The sequence below is a fragment of the Clarias gariepinus genome, chromosome 5 (genome assembly GCF_024256425.1).
Source record: "Clarias gariepinus isolate MV-2021 ecotype Netherlands chromosome 5, CGAR_prim_01v2, whole genome shotgun sequence".
NCBI lineage: Eukaryota > Metazoa > Chordata > Actinopteri > Siluriformes > Clariidae > Clarias > Clarias gariepinus.
The window spans coordinates 19,147,080-19,170,756 of record NC_071104.1 but is presented as its reverse complement, the minus strand read 5'-3'; the positions used below and the strand labels follow the sequence as shown (position 1 = coordinate 19,170,756).

The 23,677-nt window shown below is 38.0% G+C and overlaps 1 protein-coding gene across 2 annotated transcripts in view; it reads left to right on the top strand.

Moving 5' to 3' along the window:
* Positions 1–19,755, top strand: part of col4a1 (collagen, type IV, alpha 1) — a 49,723-nt gene extending 29,968 nt beyond the window's left edge. Inside the window, exons 24-52 of one of the 2 annotated variants that reach the window (XM_053496135.1) lie at positions 3,341–3,411; positions 3,897–4,088; positions 4,553–4,721; positions 4,870–4,956; positions 5,135–5,239; positions 5,350–5,447; positions 5,536–5,686; positions 5,812–5,925; positions 7,659–7,826; positions 7,911–8,000; positions 8,213–8,365; positions 8,455–8,553; positions 8,657–8,746; positions 11,033–11,172; positions 11,312–11,438; positions 12,048–12,128; positions 12,340–12,438; positions 12,958–13,008; positions 13,343–13,528; positions 13,641–13,774; positions 13,870–13,942; positions 15,128–15,199; positions 15,339–15,467; positions 15,613–15,711; positions 15,804–16,016; positions 16,146–16,323; positions 16,425–16,539; positions 16,641–16,813; positions 17,883–19,755. In XM_053496135.1, coding sequence (XP_053352110.1) covers positions 3,341–3,411; positions 3,897–4,088; positions 4,553–4,721; positions 4,870–4,956; positions 5,135–5,239; positions 5,350–5,447; positions 5,536–5,686; positions 5,812–5,925; positions 7,659–7,826; positions 7,911–8,000; positions 8,213–8,365; positions 8,455–8,553; positions 8,657–8,746; positions 11,033–11,172; positions 11,312–11,438; positions 12,048–12,128; positions 12,340–12,438; positions 12,958–13,008; positions 13,343–13,528; positions 13,641–13,774; positions 13,870–13,942; positions 15,128–15,199; positions 15,339–15,467; positions 15,613–15,711; positions 15,804–16,016; positions 16,146–16,323; positions 16,425–16,539; positions 16,641–16,813; positions 17,883–17,964 — 3,539 coding nt within the window. In that variant the 3' untranslated portion in view covers positions 17,965–19,755. Of the gene's footprint in view, positions 1–3,340; positions 3,412–3,896; positions 4,089–4,552; positions 4,722–4,869; positions 4,957–5,134; positions 5,240–5,349; positions 5,448–5,535; positions 5,687–5,811; positions 5,926–7,658; positions 7,827–7,910; positions 8,001–8,212; positions 8,366–8,454; positions 8,554–8,656; positions 8,747–11,032; positions 11,173–11,311; positions 11,443–12,047; positions 12,129–12,339; positions 12,439–12,957; positions 13,009–13,342; positions 13,529–13,640; positions 13,775–13,869; positions 13,943–15,127; positions 15,200–15,338; positions 15,468–15,612; positions 15,712–15,803; positions 16,017–16,145; positions 16,324–16,424; positions 16,540–16,640; positions 16,814–17,882 lie in introns of both variants that reach the window. The other variant, XM_053496134.1, reaches the window with a different exon arrangement.
* Positions 19,756–23,677: the final 3,922 nt, after the last annotated feature.

The window sequence follows — 23,677 nt, the reverse complement described above, 5'->3', positions numbered from 1 at the left end:
AATTATTATTATTATTTTGTATTTACTGTAGACCTAAAACATAAGTGTGTGTGTGTGTGTGTGTGTGTGTGTGCGCGCGTTTCATGTGAACCCTACCATTGGAATGACTGGAATGACGTGTTTTTTTATTTTGTTTATATTTATTAGTTTATTTGTGAATTATTGTGTTGTCCGCCTGTGAAGCGTAGGCAACACATAGGGATCAACATCCAGCATCTCATGTTGGCGTTGTCTGCAGTGGTATCATCTATCTTCCATCAGTGTCACACTTTTTAATCTATCCACTTTATCTATATAACTGTACTGTACCTAAAACTTTCGTGGAATTTTAAACAAACCTTAACAGAACCTTTACTAGTACACAAAGGTCTGCACTAGCTATTTCATTTTTAGAAGTAGCACATTCAGTGGGCAAGTGATAAATGCCTTCCATGGAAAAATGTTTTAACTTTAAATTATTTCAATTTATGAATGTATTCACTTCCTGAGCCAGATGCCTTGTGCCATTTTTTTTTCATTCTTCAGTACTTTGAAACAGTATATGCTACTTCTTGGTTTCATCTACAGTGTATATTTATTTTACTTTATGGTTTCAGATCTCCAAACCAAATTTAATACAAGACAAAACAAAACAAATGAATTAAAATTATATTTCCATGTTTCAAAGGAAAAGCCATCCATCACCATTTGGCCCTGTTTGAAAAGTAATTGCCCTTTACTTAACTAAACGATTAAAGGGATTGACTTGACAATTGGATTAAATTAAACTAGGCCAACCCAGGCATGGTTACTGCCTTCCCTGCTGAGTCGAAACATCATGTCAATCGAACTTTTTCAGCATTGTGAGGTCACCACAAAAGCTTGTCCTCAGCAAATGCCAAGGATTTAGAAATAATGTTCTGACCAGACAAAAATTGAGCTTTTTTGGATGACACAGTTCTCATTACATCTATCATTCAAATCATCCTAAAATGGCAAAGATAGGTTAATTAAACAGGTAAAATCAGGTTTGGCTCCTGACAGATTGAAATAAAAACCTGCACACTTTGTGGTGTTGTGAATAGACATTCCTGATTTGGCAGAAAGCTAAGACAGTGTGAGGTTTAAGAAGAATAGTGTCTAAAGTCGTATGTTTTAAGATTAATTAATAGAAGAAGAGCACTGTGGTGTAGTGGTTAGCACTGTCGCCTTGCACCTCCAGGGTCCGGCTCTAATTCACGGCCAGGCTCGATTCCCATCTCTGTGAGCATGGAGTTTGCATGTTCTCCCCGTGTTTGGTGGGTTTCCTCCGGGTACTCCGGTTTCCTCCCACAGTCCAAAGACATGCAGGTTAGGCTAATTGGTGTTCCCAAATTGCCCATAGTGTGTGAATGAGTGTGTGTATGTGTGTGTGCCCTGCAATAGATTGGCACTCTGTCCAGGGTGTACCCTGCCTCGTGCCCTAAATCTCCTGGGATAGGCTCCAGGTCCCCGCGACCCTGAATACAGGATAAAGCAGTATAGAAGATGAGTGAGTAATAGAAGAACAATTATTGCATGTATGCTGTCTGAAGATCTCTGTTTATTATCAGCAATGAAAGCATATTTAAGCATTTGGCTAGGTGCCCTGTGTCACACACAAGCCCAGAATCAATCAAACCAGTTATTATTATACATGTAAGTCATAGAGATAGCCGGAGATAGACAGACAATAGGAAATATATTTGCATTTTCTGGTAAACTAAAGGATTTCAGAAAACCTTAGCTGTTTGGGTGTTTATTGGTCCGGATATAAGCTACAGTATATGAACTGTTACCACATAAGCAGTCAGGAACTGCAATGGGGGTTGTTTTATGGGCATAGGAACCTTATAATTACATTATAATACCTTACAGACAAAATTCCACAATAATACCATCATATCAACTGTCAAACATGTTGGTGATATGGGGTGGTTTGAGCCTTCAACTTCTCGATAACATGCCATGACTGATGAACCTATAAATTTTATTTACTATCATAAAATCCTGTAAGTGAATGTCTGGTCATCAGTCGATGATCTAAAGCTCTTGCTCAATTTAGTTATGCAGCAAGACAGTGATCTAAAGCACAAGAGCAAGTTCACTCCTTTATGGCTCAGGAGAAAGCCTAGTTAAATGCAGACATGGACCCCATCGTGATGTGACCTCAGATGAAAAATCCAAGCTTAAAACATTTCTAATATAATTGTATTAGAGCAATTTTACGCACTGAGCCAAAATTCCATAACAATATCAAATACTGATCTTAATTTATTCAGAGTTTTTGTTGCAGTTGCTACTGCTAAAGGTGGTACAACTAGTTATTTGTAGATTTACTAGCCAGTTACTTTTTCACATGGGTGATAAGGGTTTAGCATAACTTTTGCTAAATAAAAGCTTTTGCTTAACAAATAAATAATAGTTAACACTGACAGAAATAGCATATTATCAATTAGTAATATACGTTGCCTGGGCAAATAAAAAAGTCACACACTCTAGAATTTCATTGAGTCACCTATGTTTGTTAATGCAACTATGTGGTGGCCAGTTTATGTACAGTATCAAAATAATTCCTCATGCTTCCAGAACAACTCTTTCATGTGCCATTGATTCCATTAATGTGATATTCTGATCATTCAGTAGATTCAGGTCATCAGCTGACTTAACCATTATCACTTAACCATTCTATTGCCACAGCTGTTTAGTCTCATTCAAGTGAGTTCTCCTCACGTTGTGTGTGAATGGAAATGCTCCTACAAAATGCTCCTGTCAAAATCTATTATGAAGCTAAGTTGCATAGCTTTTGAAGTAAAAATGCGGATCTATAAATCTATAAACAAAGCAAAAGCATGTGTAACTAGTGTAGTTAATTTTTTATTTAATTAAATGTCAGTGATTAATGCAGCAGACAGCATATATATATTTATGCATTTTATAGATGTATCCATTAACAAGTTCATATCCAAGTCCTATGTTATTGGGCACAGTCTTTACTCTGTTAACAGTGTTGGCAAGTACCACATATTGCAGATAATGAAAATCAGAAATTTGTACCATCACCTTGGTTTTCACACTTTAAAATAAACAAAATGCATTTATAATTTTCTATGTCTGAACATTTGGAGCAAATGTCAAATTTTTTTGTGCAGTTTTTGAGTTGGGTTAGGGTTAGAATCGCACATCTTTCCCCATGAGTTCTGGCAGAATTTGTCCACTGAAGGGTCACATTAAAGAAAAAAAACTTATGCAACATTTTTTTTGCTGCACTAAACAAAACACACAAGCACATTGTCTGTTTAGTATGAATGATTTATTTATATTTGGTTATAATTTTACATAGGTTTCCCTGGAATAGCAGGTAGTAAAGGAGAAAAGGGTCAGAATGGTCCTGCTGGACCTCCTGGATATCCGGTGGGTGATGAAAAATACATTTTTAAATTTGATTATGGCTTGTATGAATGTATGACTATGGCTATAACCAAAAAAGCAAACTAGGGCTAACCCTAGGTACTTTGAAGCTTCTTTGATTTAAAGCGTTTGAATTTTAGGATAATAACTGACAGGTTTGGCACTTGGCAAAGAAAACATCTAGAGTACAGCTCTTTATGGCATGATTCAGAGGTTAGATGGCATTATCGTATGACAAACTTTCAGTTGTATGTTGAAATTTTGCTGACAGCTAAAAAAAGACAACTGGTTACCTTTCCCACATGACAAAACATTCATATACCAGCACAATTTAAGAAAAGTAATTTTCCCAGTGGATTCACACTGGACAGTGCCATTGGTAACTGATCACTAAATGTGCTGAGGTACACACTGTGGGCTGGTGCATTTAACAATTATGTATATAACAACTGCAAAATAAAAAAAGATGTCTTGTCTTTGAACAACAGGGAAATGATGGCTCCCCGGGTTTGTTTGGTGCTCCTGGGCCAAAAGGTGAACCAGGTGACATCTATATATCTCCAGAGCTAAAGGGAGAGAAGGGTGCAGCAGGTGTTCCTGGCAGTAGGGGATTACCAGGCGTAGATGGATTTCCTGGGGAGGATGGACATCCAGGTAGACCAGGACAGAAAGGAGAGCCAGTAAGTTCAAATGGCTATCATATCTAAAAAAAATATCATAAAACTAAATAAAATAACGTAACTTCCTCTACATGCATTCATACTGCTAAAATTCAGTTTTATCACCGGTATAGATATTTATGTCTAAAGACCTACCTGTTTCTTAGGCATTCGAGTTAACACAAAAATTCAAACTTATGGTACCTCCAGTCAGTAAACTACTAAACAAGTGTAAGGATATATTTATTGATGGAGACTTACTTTAAAAGCATTCAGTCTAAGCACTAAGTCACTTTGGATAAGGATGTTGACCAAACGCTTTAATTGCAAATGAAAATGTAAAGATTTCTACCAAGAATTATACTATACAAGCTGAAGGTTTGATCACATCCTCGTAGATGCATGCCACTCTTTTAAAATTATAGTTATCAAATCAAAGAATATCTGGATAAATGATTAACAACCTGTACTGTATTAATTTCAAGGCTAGAGAGGGTGTTAAAGGTGAACGTGGTCAGGATGGACAGCCTGGTGTAAGAGGACCCATTGGTGAAAGAGGACCACCAGGTCTTCCTGGAACTGGCCAACTTGGAGAGGCTGGAGAAAAGGGTAGTCCAGGAATTCCCGGTACTCCAGGAAGGCCAGGAATACCAGGCCAGTACTTTACCAAACTTTACATTTGACATTAAGTGTAATCAACCATCATGTCACTATACATTAAATATTCACAAAATGCATATTTGTACAAATAAATAGCTAGTAATTATTAAAAATAACACCAATGGTCCCATTGTTACAACAGGACCCAAAGGTGAACCTGGACAAAGTTTACCAGGACCACCAGGTCCGCCAGGACCTCGTGGTGAGACAGGTTTCCATGGACTTCAAGGTAACTAAAATGTTGGTTTTGGTAATATGATTAATTATCTAATTGTACTAAAATGTAACAGTACATTGAAGTAGTAATTATATGGCTATTTTCTCTAATACATTTTGGAAAATAGTTTTGTTTTCTTTTTGCTTTTCAGTGCTGTAAAGTGCTATGTTTCATTTTGTTGCTTCTTAAGGTGAAAGAGGTCCTGCTGGGGATCAAGGATGGCCAGGGGAACCAGGTCAAAAAGGTGAAACTGGTCGTCCAGGCATTGGACTTCCAGGTTCACCAGGTCCAAAAGGTACCTTATAGTTCTGCATTAAATAAAAAATGCTGCTTTAAATCATTATGACTGTAAACTATGTTAGTAATGCCAGCATTATTTTCAGAAATGTAATTTTCTCTCTTTAGGTTACTCTGGTTTGCCAGGTGGACCAGGATTCCCTGGAGACCCAGGCAATCCAGGCCAGGACGGTTCTCCGGGACGCCCAGGAACACCTGGACAAAAAGTATTATTGTGACAGAAATATTGAATTTGGAAGAGGTTCAGATTAATTTGCTCCTATTTTAATTAACATCTGTTATTTTTTTTTAAAGGGTGAACCTGGCATTGGCCTTCGAGGACCAAAAGGCTCAATGGGGCCCAGAGGAGAACAAGGGTTTCAAGGTGAAAAGGGTAATGTAGGAATGCCAGGGTTCCCTGGAATCGAAGGAAAATCGGGGCCACCTGGTCCTCAGGGTGTTAAAGGTAAAATATAATCACTATCTTTAGTCTCTTAGTCTAGGGCTCAGCATTAGTTACCACTTACTATATTACCAGAAAGTCAAATGGAACCAAAATATTTGTGATTTACCTTAATCTTGCACTTTCAGGTGACGCTGGCCCTCCTGGATTCCCAGGTTTGTCAGGACCACCTGGACCCGCAGGACATGGTGAGCCTGGACTACCTGGACCGATGGGACCCCCTGGAGATCCTGGTCCTTTAGGTAAATTTATACATTAAGTAGAAATGTTTAACCAGTATATAGAGTGAAACCTTGGATTGCGAGCATAATTCCTTATGGAAGAGGGTTCATATATCAAACACTTGTAAATCAAGGCAAATTTCCTCTAAAAGAAGTAATAAAAACTTAGATTATTCGTTCCACAACCCAAAAAATAAATATATAAAAATAATTAATACAAAATATAACATAGAAAATAAAACAAATTAACCTGCACTTTTCCTTTGACACAAATGAAAAATAAATCCAGGCAGATAAGTGTTTCCATTAGGGTTGCGCTGTGTCGCACGCTGCGTATGTATGTGTGTGTGTGTGTGTGTGTGTGTGTGTGTGTGTGTGTAACCTTTTTGCAATAAAATTATTATTAATTTAACCCTACACTCAATCTAGTCTAGCCAAAACCTTTTTGCAATAAAATTATTATTAATTCAACCCTACACTCAATCTAGTCTAGCCAAAACCTTTTTTAAAGGTTTTTCACAAAAAATTATCTTGACATTTTAAAATATATCTTTTCATCCGATGTTTTCAGCTAATTATATTTATTTTAATGAAACTTTATGTAACGAAGCGGCTCGCGCAAAAAGGCAGAGCTGCTCTTAAACTGTTTAGAACGGGCAGATCCGCAGGCTGCTACCATGCGGAGTTCTGAACAAGCAAAGACACGGCCATTTATGCACACGGATGCCAGGCAACACCGCCGCTGGCAATCAGCCTGAACGAGCCGCACCTGGCAGCACGTCTATATAAGGGTCCTGATACCTCCGCACTTTGTGCAAATATTAGGTAGCACCGGTAAGGTATCAGTGCCAAGATAAAGAAAGAAAGCAAGAAAGAAACAAAAGCGCGCAGAAAGAGACAGAGATAAAGCCCCAGCCTCTGCCTTCTTAAGACGCCGGCGAGGGCGAGAAAGAGAGAGAGAGAGAGAGAGAGAGAGAGAGAGAGCGTCGTGTAGCGTGCGCTCTCAGGTAAGGTACAGTATAAAGTGTGCATAAAACACAACCCCTCTTTCTTCATAAATCCTCAGTAAGAGCGAACGCCCCGAGAGGATATAGTTTTGTTTTGTTTTCCAGAGCCCCGTCCATTCTTACGTAGACGGCGGAGCTCTGTTAAATTTGTGTTATTAGTTTTCATTTGTCGGGAAGGTCTTTCCGTGCGTATTACAAGCACTCTCACAGCCTCCTATTTCACTGATTTCCTCTAAAGCCCTGCGTCAGGGCTCTTATAACCCAATATAACATCTCGTGGTGTGGCTCTCCATACCGCACCACGTAACACTTCACTCATGCAAACAAACATGAACCACTTGCAAACACATATATGAAACAGTCACACATACACACATACAGTACACATATACTACTGCTTAAACAACTACATATAAAATGCGCGCACACACACATAAGAGACTTGCACACACAAACTATTTTGTGTGTGTTTGAGTGAAGTTTGATTTAAGCCGTATACGGTGCCTCATAAAAATGGGCCAAAATATCGTCTCTTCTCTTTGGCCCAACTGTGTGCTCAAACTACTTCTGACCCGCCGCGCGCCTGTGACCCAGGAAACACTACTGCATGCGCCATAATTCTGTTAGAGTTTGTGTGTGGGTGTGTGTGAAGGCGAGAGGAGGAGTTAATACTGTAGTTGGTACTTCACCTTGTATACATTGACACCCAAATTCACTGATGTCTGCTATATTACTGTGATGTTGTAGGTCGTATTGGAGAAAAGGGAGAAAAAGGTCCCCAAGGTCATCCTGGTCCTCCAATGCCTGGCCCTCAAGGTGAAAAGGGCACCCCTGGTTTACCTGGAACACCAGGACCTAAGGGGTTGCCAGGACAACCAGGAAGTCTGGGTAAAGACGGAATGCCTGGGGAGAGAGGTGAGAGCTGCAGAATGCCCTGTACTTTTCTGAATAATCTGCTGTAAAAATGTTCAATAATTAAGCTTCTTTATACATTTATAGGTACCAAAGGAGATATTGGAATAATGGGAATTCCAGGGTCACCTGGATTACCAGGTGATCAAGGAGCCCCTGGAGCTATTGGATCAAGAGGTAAGGAACTAAAACTTGGACCGAATTAGTCAATTCTAAAGTGGATTTATGAAATACTAGTATCTTAGTAGGACTCGCACTAGCATATTCAGCCAGTCTTCACTGATTCCTCAGCTGAATATAGTAATTTAAACAGTTGAAATTAAATAGTATTTTCTGTTGTTTAAGCACTTTATATATAAATATGCTTAAAATGATACTGATGTTTGTAGGTGACCCTGGTCTGCCTGGGCCTAGGGGAGAGTTTGGTGAAGAGGGCCCTAAAGGAGAGAGAGGTGATCCAGGTCTTCAAGGACCCCCTGGAAATATAACTGATGTGGAAATGGAGCATATGAAAGGAGAGAAGGGAGACAGCGGAGACAGAGGTTAGAGATTTGAATTTTACCTCTGAAGTTCTAGTGTCATGCTGCATAAGTACTGGTGAGTGAATTATGTGCGTGAAATGCTTTTTCAGGGGATCCAGGTCCTACAGGAGCTAGAGGAGTTAGTGGAACACCTGGAGATCCTGGAATAGCTGGAAAGGATGGAATGCCTGGTTCACCAGGAAAACCAGGTAAAGTTCAACAATATGTAATTATGAACTAACCAATTTTATCAATTACATACAGTAGTTGATCACAGAAACAGGAAAAAATTCATCTGTTTCTTTACCTTAGGTGAGAAAGGTGATTCAGGACTCCCAGGACAAACAGGACCAGATGGACAGCCCGGAGTAAAAGGCAGCATGGGAGAAATGGGATTGCCAGGTACAAATGAGAAAAAGCACTATGTGTAGCACTAAATATCACATGTTGAGCAATTATTATTTCATTTATAGCACACTATTAGCCATATATATGGAATATTTGCACTGTACAATGTACAATGACTGATCTGGCTTTCCATTACCAATTCAAGTCAAACGCACAGTGAAATAGGCCAGAATCAACTAGGGACATCACTAGTAATCATATTTTGATAATCAATGAGTTGAAAATTTCCTTCATTTAGTTATCAGATAGTCAATATATTATGGCTTGTTAAATCTATTTATTTAAATGTTTGTTTTATTCTAAATAAATCCTACATAAATATTATTTGATTTACACTAAAATTTAAGAAAATACCAAACATTTAGGGTATTTTTATAATTATATAATGGTAATAGAATAATCAAAAATAATAAAGTTACTTGAGTAAAAGTATCTCTAAATGACCAGGAGAGGGTGGCAGCGGCACACCGTGCGGTTCAAATAATTAGTTGAATAAGCTGGAAAGGCTGATGAGGAGTAACTTGTATGGTGCGGCACAGTGGCTTAGTGATTAGCACTGTTGCCTTGCACCTCCAGGGTCGTGGGTTCGATTTGGGTCTGTGGAGTTTCCATGTTCTCCCATGCTTGGTTGGTTTCCTCCCAGTCCAAAGACATGCAGATTAGGCTAATTGGTGTTCCCAAAAATTGTCCATAGTGTGAGTGTGTGAATGTGTGTGTGCCCTGTAATGGATTGGCACCCTGTCCAGGATGAACCCTGCCTTGTGCCCTAAGTCTTCTGGGATAGGCTTCAGGCCCCTGCGACCCTATACACAATGATAAAGCAGTATAGAGTACTGTAGATGAATGACTGAATGAAGGACTTGTAGGGCCATTATGCCTAGCTTAAAAGTGAAAGGAAAAAAAAATTAAGAATAAAAATAAATAAATAAATGAAATAAATAAATAAAGTGGAGAAAAAAAAGGAATAGGGAGAATTAAGGCATGGCCAGGAAATGACAAAGAAATAAGACAAAGTTATGACATTTCTTTTTTTGAATGCAGCCTTCTGGCATCTCCCTAATTTCCCAGCATTGTAGCACTGGCAACCCCAATTATGGCCACTTGCCATGTGGTACAATAGTAGTGCAGACACCTCTGAGCATAAAGATTCCTTGTTTGAACGTGCCCTAAACACATGCTAAATGTTTATCTTGCCTCTATATAAACTCTATATAAACCCTGGTTGCCTATTTATTTAAACCTTTTTCATTGTTTTTTTTTTTCTTACTGTACTGTGCTATATCAGTACGATTACTGAAAAACTATTCTAGTCTACTTGAGTAAGAAAGTATAAAATTAAACTATTAAAGGTGATATTTGTTACATAGGAAGTGGGACATAATACTGAATGCAAATAAATGTACATTTACATGTACTGTATTAATTCTTATTTTATTATACATACGCTGCCTGGTCAACAAAAAAACTTTTACTAAGATTTTGTGGCACATGAATGTGGCCAATTCATGTGTGTAAAACTCTCTCATCCCCCCAGAACTCCCTTTTTTTTTAAATAATTCGTGTCCTGGATATGAAGAAAAAAGTGTTTCCGTTTATGCGTGTAGGCCCTGTGTATGTGTGTGTTTGTGTTTGTGTGTGAAGCTAAAGTAAGAGGAGAGGAATCAGCCCCTCCTCCTTCTCATCTTACACAGTAAACCTTTCTACTCTCTTATTTGGGTTTCTCTCTCTCTCTCTCACACACACACACACACACACACACACACACACACACACACACACACACACACACACAATAACGGAAAGACTGTTTCATCGGAAATTTTAGCAAGGAACATTGCTAATGACACTCGCGTAAGATACTTGCGTACTTGTAAACCTAGGTCACAGACATATGTAGTAGTTTGATAATTATACAATTTATCAAACTTATTATTATTTTTTTAAAGTACCTCTGGTTGCTCTTGTTGCAGTAACAATTTTTGACCACTAAGTGCAATAATAACTGGAGGTACAGTAAGGTGAAAAGCCCCGTAATTGTACAATACATGGAAAGTCAAGCAAATAAATGGAACAAATGGAAAAATCTGTCAAAAACCTTATTTGGTCACTTAATTGCAATTGTTATTTAAAAGTAATTTAAAATTACTTATTAAATTAAACATATTGTATTAATATTTAGATATTATATCTATAAAGATTAACATTTGTTATATGGCTGCCCCACATGCCCCTGTGGGAGAGCTACCACGGGTAGTGACTTAATGGTGTGTGTTTTTGTAGGAGTAACTGGGCCGAAAGGCAGTAAAGGTATTGCTGGTCAGCCTGGCCATCACGGATTTAAGGGTGATTCAGGATACAAAGGTGAAAAGGGAACAGCAGGTTTGCCAGGATTAGGATTGCCTGGCCTTCCTGGTGAGAAGGTACATAAATATATGTTGGCATGGGTTGCATTTTTGTTTAGAAAAGAAAGTTTGATTTAAAATATAAGAAGTGGTAGCCTAAACTACTCATTGTGATTGTGTGTTTATGGTGCATTCGCTCTGTATTTAAAATATATAGGGTGAAATGGGCCCACCTGGTTTTCCTGGGGATTCTGGACAAAAGGGAGTGAAAGGTTCCATGGGAATCCCAGGCATGCCTGGAATAACAGGACAAAAAGGAGACATAGGCGTGACTGGTCACCCAGGCAAGTTCAATTTCTCTTATATTTTATCAATATGATGCTGCACGAGAAGTCATTGTCATAATTATAACTTAAACACTGCAATTATTTAGCTAATTTTAAGCATCTGTTTTAAGAAATTAGTAAATGTACCTGTGAATACAATAAAAAAATAAAGCTTAAAACAATGTAAAATGTAAAATATTCAATTTAGTCAAATATATCTAGACGTGGGCATAAAACTGTAATCCTAAATATGATGTTTGAATTATTTTTTTAAATGAAGAATAGTTAATAAATCTGACTAGACTTAATATACCACTTGCTGATGTGAGTGAAATTACAACAAAATTGGTTTAATATAACAATAATAAAATGCTGTGCAAGAAAAATAGACTTAGGTCCTAGGTCATAATCAAGGTCAAGGTCAACCTATATTTAACCCTGCTCTATTTTCACAACGTAACTTTTGAATAGTTCTCAAGTTTTTTTTGGCCTTTCTGATGTCTAATAATGCTGCGATCCATTTTAGTTTGAATTCCTTACAGTGTGCACTTAACTCACCATTTAATGTGGCCTATAAAATGTACTTGCTTTAATCAAATGCAAATTTTTTTTTTGCTGTCTGAACAGGTAGCCCTGGGGTGCCAGGTGATAAAGGGTTACCTGGGTTACCTGGATCACCAGGACAGCCTGGTCTTGAAGGACGGCCAGGTAAGGAAAAGACCTTCTAACTACGGATGGTTGTGTAACTATAATAAACTTTTAATTCAGTTATTCTGTTCATTATTCCAGCATATATCTTTTCTAAGATTATGAAGAAAATATACTTTTCAAGAACTTTTTTTACAGGGTATATCCAATTATATTATTGCACACCCCACAATAAAAAAATCTTATTGTTAAAATTTTTTTCTCTGACCAGGTGAACCTGGTCTGCAGGGTGCCCCAGGGCCACAAGGAAAGAAAGGAGAGGCTGGAAAAGACGGATTCCCTGGAGCCGCTGGAGAGAGGGGTGAACCAGGTTTGTGAATATTGTTTTGACTAGTTTCAGTAGTTTTTAGGTCTTGCATGCAAATGCAAGCACACATGTAAGCAACTATAAACACCAATCAGCCATTACAATAACATCATATATAACATTAACTCATCAACAATAATTATCAATTTCATAACAGTAAACTGGTGACAGGATCATGGGCACACAGGGCTGCACCAGACCAATGGGATGCACCAGACAAACAAGTCTGATCCAAAACCATGGTGCCAGACACCACACAGAGCCACACCCTAAAGGAGTGGAGCTGCGCTGGTGGCACAAGGGGAACCTATCCAACACTGGACATAATGTTTTGTGTTGTAATGTTATGGCTGATCTATGTAATGCATGTTAGAAATGCTGCAGTGATCAAAATTATACTAGAATTAGCAGCAAGATTAGTGTGTAATCTCAAGTCAAGTCAAGTAGGCTTTTAATCTTTAATGTAAAAATCTGTATGTACACCTATATATGCAGTGAAATTTTTTTTTTTGTCTTCTTTAGGTTTACCTGGTAGAGGCTTTCCTGGAACCCCTGGGCAAGAGGGCACAAAAGGTCAGCTTCTGATCTACCTTGATGAATTGACATAACTAAATGTGCATAGTTTTTTTGGCTTTTAGGACACACATGAGCTAAAACATACAGATATATTACAGTAACACATTAGGTCCACTATTTCAGTAAAGTTTAATTGTTTTTTTTTACTAATCACTTCATAGAAACCATGGTTAAAAGCTTTTATTTGTTTGCAGCCATTTATAACTTAAGAAAATTCAGCAAATGCATTATACATTTGCAGCAAGAAGTCTCATAATTTTGAGCTGTGGATTTTGAGATGTATTACAGGCTGTGCTTGCTTTGTGCTCAAAAACTCATCTTCTATTTTTAGGTGAAAAAGGCAATCCAGGTCCACCTGGCATGCCTGGAGTCTCTGGTATTCCCGGTTCCAAAGGAGAGAAGGGCCTGCCGGGATTCCAAGGTAGTCAGGGTCGACCTGGTGAAAGAGGACTACCAGGGCCATCAATGGAAGGACCAAAAGGCGATAGAGGATCTCAGGGAGAGCCTGGAGAACCAGGTATATCTCTTCTGCTGTACTATGATACTATTACAGAGAGTTGTGTAAAAAATTTACAATAATGGATACTATAATTTTGATTGTTATTTTTTTTTTCCTTCCATACTTGTAGGGCAGACTGGTGCTCCAGGACCAGCAGGTGTTCCAGGTAGCGCTGGATTTAAAGGAGAGAGAGGAGAAAAAGGTTATCCAGGCATACAGGGTATTGAGGGTTTGAAAGGCGATAAAGGATACACTGGTCAACCTGTAAGTTAAAATGTGGGCAGATTGCATGAAATACAATTAAAATGAGGTTCAACAAGAGCAACATGTTTTATAATTTTGTATTATATGGTGTTTAGGGTGAACCTGGCTTACCAGGCTATAAAGGAGTAAAGGGTGAAATGGGAGTTCCGGGTCCTCCTGGCTTCCAAGGTGAGAGCCATGTTAATGGTTGATTTGAATAATATAGACACATACCACACACACAGCCCTGTGAATTTTTTTTTTTAGTATTACACGAAGATAACTCGAAGATAATTGTTTACCTGGCCCTAAACGTCAACCCCGCTAAAGCTTGAATAAACTGTGATTTTTGAAAAACTGACATAAATTTCACTTGCCACACCCTGGCTTGATTACTGCCACACCTGTTGACTTAGTAAATTACCTAAATAGAACTTGTCTGACAAAGTTAAGCATTCTTAAACATAAGTTTAAAGAAAGATTAAAGGTAGATCGAAAACAGGTGAGAAACAAAGTAACTGACATGTATGAGTCTGGAAAGGCTTACCAAACCATTTCTAAGTTTTGGGACATAGTAAGAGCCACTATCCACAAATGCAGAAAACTTGGAAATGATTGGAAAAAAGTCCCCAAGACTTACACCTGGCATAAAACTAACACAGCATTTCATAAAAATACCATCATACCAACAATCAAACATGGTGGTGGTTGTGAGATGTTCTGGAGTTGTTTCGTAGCTACAGGACCTGGATGACCATAATTAATGGAAAAATTTATTCTGTGTTTTACCAGAAAAGAATCATTAAGGAGAATATCCAGCCATTAGTTTGTAACCTCAAGCTCAAGTGCACTTAGTTTTTTTTTTATTATCATTGGCCTATGTTGTGTTGCCATCACAGATCTGTGTCGCTTAGGTTTTAAGAGTTTTAAACAGACCGTTCATGTTTGAAAACCTTCCAGTGTGGCTAAATTAAACAATTCCTCCTCAGTGATGTGAAAGACTCATGGCCAGTTATCATAAATGCTTGATTGCAGTTTGTGCCGCTAAGGGTAGAACAACCAATCATTACTGTACGTTTAGGGAGAAATTACGTTTACATGCTGATTGTGACAAATATCCCCAAAACTAAAGAATTTTTCATGGCGCTGTATCTAAAACATACATTTCTGCAGTGTTTTGTACTGGATAAATACTATTAAAATGCAATGTTTCAGAAAAGCTGAACAATTGGCATGTTTATTGTTAAATATATATTATTGAGGAAATGCCTCCACTTTCACTTTCTCTTGTGCATGACAGCTCTTATCTTGTTGCTCATTTTGTATTAATTTTGTGTCAGGTATTGCCAATAAAAAAAAACATATTTTTCTCAGGACTAAAGGGTGACCATGGATTGACTGGATTCAAAGGAGAGGTTGGTGACAGAGGATTTCCAGGAGCAAAAGGTGTGTGAGATAAAACTATTTGAATAATCTGTGAATGTTGTTTGGTTACCACTGCATACCGACATGTAAACAATCAGTGATTAACATTTTAATCGTGCTTTATAAATAATTACTTTTATGGTAATATCTAATATCCAAGGTAATGTTGGCCCTCCTGGACCTCCTGGAGAAACTGTCCTTATAAAGGGAGACATTGGTTTGCCAGGACCACAAGGTCCCCAGGGTTTCCCAGGGCTTCAAGGGTATCCTGGAACAAAAGGACTGCAAGGTAAACAAAGCTTTTAAGCAACATTGTGTTAAGAGTTAAGAAGTAAACAGTGATTTATCAAACATTTATGAATGTTACTTATGACTTGTGTGTCTGTCTTTTGACTATTGACGTTCCCCATTTTTTTATTCTCTCCCCTATTCAGGATTGACTGGTACGCAAGGTTTTAAAGGAGACGATGGTATACCAGGATACAATGGGGTTCCTGGAAATAAAGGAGAACCTGGGCATGGAGGACCTTCCGGTATATAAGTGTGCATCTTCACATATGTTGTGCAGTTTTTGACCATGTCACACTCTCCCACAGTCATTTGCTTTGTACTCTAATTCCTTAAGGTCCCAGAGGTTACCCAGGTCCCCCAGGTCCTGATGGTACCCCAGGTCAGGTTGGCCCTCCTGGACCCTCCTCCATGGATCATGGCTTCTTAGTGACTCGGCACAGTCAGTCCATTGAAGTGCCACTGTGCCCACAAGGCACCACTATGATCTATGATGGGTACTCCCTTCTGTACGTGCAGGGAAATGAGCGATCTCATGGCCAAGACCTGGGTCAGTGTTACATATACATTCCTACTGTGGATAACACAAAATATGGACTTGACTAACAAATAGGAATCTACATAACAAGATGTTTTTTTTTTCTGATTAAAGAATTATAATACTTTTTTTCCCCCACAGGTACTGCTGGTAGCTGCTTGAGGAAGTTCAGCCCCATGCCGTTCCTCTTCTGCAACATCAACAATGTGTGCAACTTTGCTTCTCGTAATGACTATTCCTACTGGCTCACATCTCCTGAGCCCATGCCTATGAGCATGGCTCCTATCACTGGCGAGAGCATCAAACCTTTCATCAGCAGGTTGGTCTGTTTGTGTGTCTGTTTCTGAGAGTGGGATAACTGATTTTTTTGTTTTAGTTAGCTGTAGTGATACGTGTGTGTTCATGTTCCCTGCTCTATAGATGTGCAGTATGTGAGGCTCCTGCCATGGTGATTGCTGTGCACAGTCAGACTATAGCCATCCCAGCCTGCCCTCAAGGCTGGGTATCTCTATGGATTGGTTATTCTTTTGTCATGGTGAGAGAAAACAATCATGGTGCCAGTTATAGATTATAAATACAATATGAGCTCTGAAAGACCAAATGCTGATTGTTGTGCCATTTCTGTCTCTGTTTCAGCACACCAGTGCAGGTTCTGAGGGCTCTGGTCAGGCTCTGGCCTCTCCTGGCTCCTGTCTGGAGGAGTTCCGCTCAGCTCCCTTCATCGAGTGTCATGGCCGTGGCACATGCAACTACTATGCAAACTCATACAGCTTCTGGTTGGCCACCATCGAGGATAATGAGATGTTTAGGTAAATCTTTTGCTTAATATATGCAGGAAAGGACACATCTCAAAATTCAACTTTTCCACAATCACATACAACTACCTTTTTGATGGTTTATTATAGAATAGATAACAATTCTGGCATACATACCATAAAGTAAATATAATGACACCCCAGGGAATGCAGGATAAAACTAAATGTGGTTTTCAGTCACTTAAGGGTAGCAGAACACTTGTTTATGCAAATTTTCCGTCTGTAGTGGCCTGGAACAGAAACATTTAGTTTGTCTTACTCCTGCACTTTCAGGTTAAGTGCAAGTTCCAAGGTCAATGCTTATTAATGTATCTGATGACTTATGTTATTAAAGCCCTTCCTGTAGCCACTCATAATATAATAAAATATTATTCGTCATAATGATATCTACATTTGTCTGAAAACATCACGAGAGAAACATTATGACATTGTGGGCTAAAGCTATTGATTTGCTCGCACCAAATAGAAACCTGCCAGTGTGAAAGAAAGCTTAAGGAAAAAGAGTTTGGGAAGTCATTTTCCCAAACTCAGAACATTGTGTTATAACAACGACTTCATTAAATACTAGTATTTACAGTATATACTTTTTTTCTTTTAAAAAGTATATACTTTTCAACTTTTTAACTTTTGCCTGTGATGGTTGGGCACAAAAAAGCACAAAGACATTTAAAAGCTGTATTTTCTAATACGTGTGAAAGATCCAAATCTTTTTTTAACATAGAAGAGATGACTGTTGTGGTTATATACAGTAAAGTTAACAAAAGAAAAAAATTACTTTGTCAATAGACAGAATCGGATTCATGGCTAATTAGGCCGCCTTAAAAAAGATCAGCGTGTATTTATGTATGATTTAATCACGCCTGTCTGTACTGGCTAGTCAGCTTAGTGGTATGTTGTCAAGATACATTAGATCTAAAAGATTTCCACCTAGTCAGTCTCTGTTGCTTGGAGAATCAACTTAGACACGTTCTGCTAATTGTCTCTTAACATAATATTAGCAATCTAATTTTTTGTGCTTTGGTTAAGTCAAAGTCCCTTGATACATTTCCATTTCTCTTTGCAGCAAACCTGTGCCCACCACGCTAAAGGCTGGAAATCTCCGAACTCACATCAGTAGATGTCAAGTGTGCATGAAGAGGACTTAGCCTGGTCACACTCCTTCTTCTGCATTTGGTTTTTATGTTCCAGTTTTACAACAAAAAAAAAAACCGCATGGTGCTACTTTGCAGAGACAGAAAGAGAGAGAGAAGATGGACTTAAAAAGTGTTCTTTCAGAGTTAAGAATGCTAATCGTACCCAAATAAGAAGGTCCAAAATGATGGGACCCCAAAACCAGGTGCTTCTGCTTCATATAGAACACTATATTAATATCCTCATTGTCTTTCCTAAATAAATGACACCTGTTTGCAATTGCACTGAATACATCTATTAGTAAACAGGCTGCCATTTTTAAAGACAAGTCTTCTGTATCATGTTGTAATGAATACAATTATACTCTCGGTTCAGATGCTAAGTACTGTTTTGCCCGTTTGCTTAACAACACCAGAAATAATTATCCTGTTATCTCTTTCACTTAGTTTGTCATTATCATATACTAACTTCGGAGATTTGGGTCTTCCTCTTAGTAATACACCATAAGTTATGTCTGTTCTTTATGTAGTCAAGAAGCCAGGATGTACTTTGAGCTCTGTTGTAAATATACAGCTTTGTTTAATAATTAACATCTTGTCAACGTAATCTCTTCAGGTAAATGCATTTAATTTTGTCAGCATTATTTATGAACGCTATAGGAGTATAATAAGACTAAGAGCGCATTTTGTATATGGCCATTTCCACTCTATTGACCAAGTCACAATATAATCTGCAATTTGATTAAGGCACATGATGAATTGTAGTATTTAGCACTACTATATGCTTATTAGGCATATACCTGTGTATAGCTTTGAAGCGTGTGATTATTATTGCAGTGGGGGAAAAACACGTTTACATCAACAAACAGTATCAGCATTTTTGCAATCAGTGGGCACTGTGTGTGTGCATTTGGCCATCCCTAATTGGTCATACCTTGCTTTTTGGAGAGGATAGACAATAGTGTATCTCAATGATGTGAGTCCTTTCAAGGCACAGACTTTCTTGAGCAACTTTAAGTCAAATAGCTTTCATACACCTTAGCTTAATTGATTAAATCTTTGATTTAAATAAACACTTTCTGCATTCCTCACTAATATGAATCTGAACATTTATGTAAGTATGTGACCAGGTGCACTTTTCAAGGCCAGCCTTATTATAGGGGTATGCTGTGCAGTTGATGACAGTGAGGACTTGCTAAAATGGCTAATATGGCTTGGTATTTGTCATCATGTCTGCATGTGGCCCAAACACTTTGTTTTCCCATCCTCTTAAAGTTACTAGATTGTTTACCTTGCTAGAATCCATGTGTCTCATATTTCTTTTGCTGTCAGTAGGTCATTAAATGCTAGACCAAAGAATATGCACATATGCACGTACCTAGTTTTACACTGAATATACTTGACTACAAGTTCTTTATGTTTTTTTCATGATGCCTTATAAATTCCACAAGGAATATATTCAGGTAAAACTATCCCACTGTTTCAGAAAAGACCAGCATCTAATATAATCACAAAGGGTTAACTTTTATGTCTCTTGTGTTTTATAAGGATTTAATCTACAATGTCCATACAGTGCTTGTGCTGACTTAATCTCACACCAATCGCTTGTATTCTTTCATGTAATATCACTGATCCCGCTTTTTCCTGTGAATGTTCAGCTGCAGTATTAATGCACTTGCTTGCCATTGTGTTTCATGGAAGAATACAGAGAAAAATGGGATTTTCAAACACATTCCCCCCTAGTTTAGTATACTTTGTGTTTTTCTCCTTTCTATATTGAAAACATACAATAAATTGGTTTGTCTATTTGCACTGTCTTTTATTTTCTAAAAGCTATTTTCTAACAGGTCAATACAGATAATGTACAGTGAAACCTCGGATTACGAGTATCTCAGTTTACAAGTGTTCCACAAGACGAGCAAATATTTTTAATAAATTTTGACTTGGAAAACGAGCATTGTCTTTGTTTTACGAGCACCAAGTATCAAGTATCACGCATGCGCTTCTTGATTTGATGCCGAGCGTCATGTGATAACAACTGAGCCAACGGTTTTTCTCTCTCTTGCGCTGCGGGTAATCATCTCCCCTGCTGGGTCTTAGTGCTCGTCTCTTATTGGTATAATCAACATCCGTGTGTGTGTGTGTGTGTGTGTTTTTCTTTCTCTTGCGCTGCACAGTGTGTGTGTTATGTGTGTGCGCGCGCGTAATTTGACACTGTGCCAGTTCACTCTCTCTCTCTTTTGGCCTCAATGTGTTTGTGTGTGTGTGTGTGTGTGTGTGTGTGAGAGAAACAGAGAGGGGGTGCTTCACTCACACACAACTGGCATGGTGTCAAATTACATGCGCGCACACACATAACACAACACTCAGCAGCACAGGAGAGAGAAAAACACACACAGTGCCTGTGCGCATAAATGGAAACACTTATCTGTCAAGATTTACTTTTACTTTTTTTAAGGTAACGTGCAGGTTAATTTGTTTTATTTTTACTTTATATTTTGTGTTAATAATTTTTATGTATTTATTTTTTGGGGCTGTGGAATGAATTATTTTAATTTTCATTATTTCTTATGGGAAAATGTGCTTTGATTTGCGAGTGTTTTGGAATACGAGCCCACTTCCGCAACGAATTATGCTCGTAATCCGAGGTTCCACTGTACATGTAATGGCTGTGCATGCATACATTCACTGTCCACTTCCTTAGGTACACCTGGTCAACTGCTCATTAATGCAAATATCTAAGGAGCCAATCACATGGCTGCAACTCTGTGCGTTTAGGAATGTAGACATGGTCAAGACGATTTGCTGAAGTTCAAACCATGCATCAAAATAGGGAAGAAAGCTGTTAAGGTGACTGGTTTTGCTACCAGAGAGGTGGTCTGATTATTCCCAAAACTGCTGATTCAGCAGAATTTTCATGCACAACCATTTCTAGACATGAGACCTGTCCACAGGATAACATGACATATTACATAGCTAAAATAATTTGGTTAACTGGTTTCTTGAACATGACTATGTGTTTACTGTACTCAACTGGCCTCCACAGTAACCAGATGTCCATTCAATAGAGGACCTTTGAAACGTGGTGGAACAGAAAATTCGTATCATGGGTGGCAACTGCATGATGATGTCATGCCAATTTTGACCCAAATCAGCACCTTGTTGGATCTATGCCATGAAAAATTAAGGAAGTTCTGAACGCCAAAGGGGGTCCAACCCAGTACTAACAAAGTGTTCTAATGAAGTAGCCATTAAGATTAGCCTGTTAATTTTTTGAACCCATGTCTAAACAGGAATGTCTCATTGGTTATAACAAAAGGCTTACAGCTACACAGCTGGCACCACAGCAGCAACACACACACAAAGTTAGCCATCTTATATTGTCTTCAGCATAAAGATTGCTATGAAGCACAAGCTTCATAAAAGACCAAAAGCACTTAAACATTGCTGTTATCTGGGGTTGGTTCACCTGGTCAGTTCTAGACTTGCAACCTTATTGTGGCGATAAAATGAAGCCAGCTGATGACCTGAATGTACTAAATTAGCAGGTTATCACATCAGTGGATTTGTTTTCTTCCCTAAAGGTGCAGGCACATCCCAGGACAAGAGGGATCATTATAACACATGAATTGACTACCACAGAGTCTAGAGCATGAGCCAATTAAAATACTTTATAAAGTTGTTTGACTCTTCCATCCATAATACAGGATCTCAACCAACATTTATGCACCTATGGACGTTTTGTTGCATGTTTGTTAAAACAATGCCACATTGAATGTTTGTCATGAGCTAAAGGCAGTCTAGAATATTAGTTTATGTGTTCTATGCCTAAATATATGGGAAAATCTAAGCAGAAAATTGCTATATATTTTCTGCTGTATGTTGATATTTATAGATGTCTTTTACCTTTACCGTTGTTTACATTGTTTGCCTTTAACGGGTTTTGTAAGGGGAAAAAATTGCTAGAATAAACGATTCATAATCTGATATATGACTTTTATTGGCAATGGCTATGCCTCATTTTTCAGTGTGGCCTTTTGTCATAATTAAAATTGATGCACTTTCATTTTCATTAGTTTTGAACAACTCTATGGTCAATTTAAATGAACTCACTGTAAGAAATTATCAGTGAAGCCAACATAAAGACAAGCTAAGAATTGACATGGAATATTTGTTACACTAGAGGGTGCTATTTGCCTCTATGCTTAGGTTTTGGTTCTTTTAAGTTCTTGGAATAAAAGTGCAGAAAGTGTAGCTTACCTATGAGATGTTTCTCTTATGAAATAATTTTGCTTATTTGTTTACAATTACAGGGAGCAGATGAAAAAACAGCAACAACAATGTTTACAATTGTTTGTGCCTTCGAACTCATGCACAGTAGTATTGGGTGTAATAGTATGGTATGCCCTTTTGTATGTTGGGATGTTGTAGGGGACATGATAAGTATTTTAGATTGCATACAAATACAATTTCCACATTAAGTCTTTATTAATCAGGAACTAATATCAGGTTTATTTATATACTCTTCAAGTGTATAGGAATATACAATGTAAAATAAGAAAAAAGAATAGAAAAATAACCTCAAAAATGTGAGGTGGGATTAAGTGTGTTTATTTATTAACAAGTAATTAAATGAAATTCTGTTGTTTTATTAACAATATTTTAATCTCATTTTAGAAAAGCATATCATGCCAGTTTCAGTTTTAATGTTCTACTCAGCACTTATATTACTGATAGCAACCAGCCAGTGTAAAAGTTGAAATATATAAGTCTCATAAAGGGTAGGATCAGTAAGTCTATATACAAGGTTTGTACGGTAGTCTGCAACCTGTGCTATAGATAACAGTGATTTTCCTTTATTGATCAAATTCTGCAAGTGTGTAATTTGGGGTATGCAGTTGAAATTCTTACTTTAAATCACACACTCAAATCCATTTATATTAATGAAAAATAAAGGCCCCTGGTGGCTCAGAATCACTAGTGCTTATTTATCACCAGAATTAGCAATACATTAGCAATAAACCTTCAAACTGCGAAGACTTGAAGAAAAAATAGTTGATTTAAAATGTCTACTATACACCATGTTTTTCAAATGTGGAAATATATAACATCTGTAGAATTAAACTCTGCATTGTTCAACCCACTATCTGAACTGCTCCATGTATACTGTAACAAATGTTACACACACCAGAGACTGTTGCCCTTTTGTGCACCTCTCTCACTTTCAGTCATCCAGGTGTGCACCACACTGTCGCATCAGTGGTGGTTGTTGAATACAGATGTGGCTCGGTTTGTTAATAAATCTACATTGAAGGCTTAAACAAGATCTCCTACATAGTTCCCAGTGGGGCTTCTTGAACAGATGTTTATTGCTCATAAACATTGTTCCCATCTCCATCCAAACTTCATTACTGTATGACACTGCCTCTGGTTGGGACACTTGCAGTAGTTTACCTCTTGTGTATAGAGATTCTTATGCTAATAACTAACATCAGTGCTAGCTTTACCCCTATTTGCGGTATAGTCTCAAAGTGGAAAAACTTGACTAAGAGGTCATTAGGTTTCTCTGTACACATTGCATCAGGCCTGAGATGTTTGGAGTCATTTCCCTCCGTGGACATACTAAAATCTTTTCATGATCCAGTGCTTGTTTTTTTAAGCCTCCTTAATTTCAGTGGTCAGATGTTAATTTTGACACAGATGTGACTCCAGAGGGCGATACAGCACT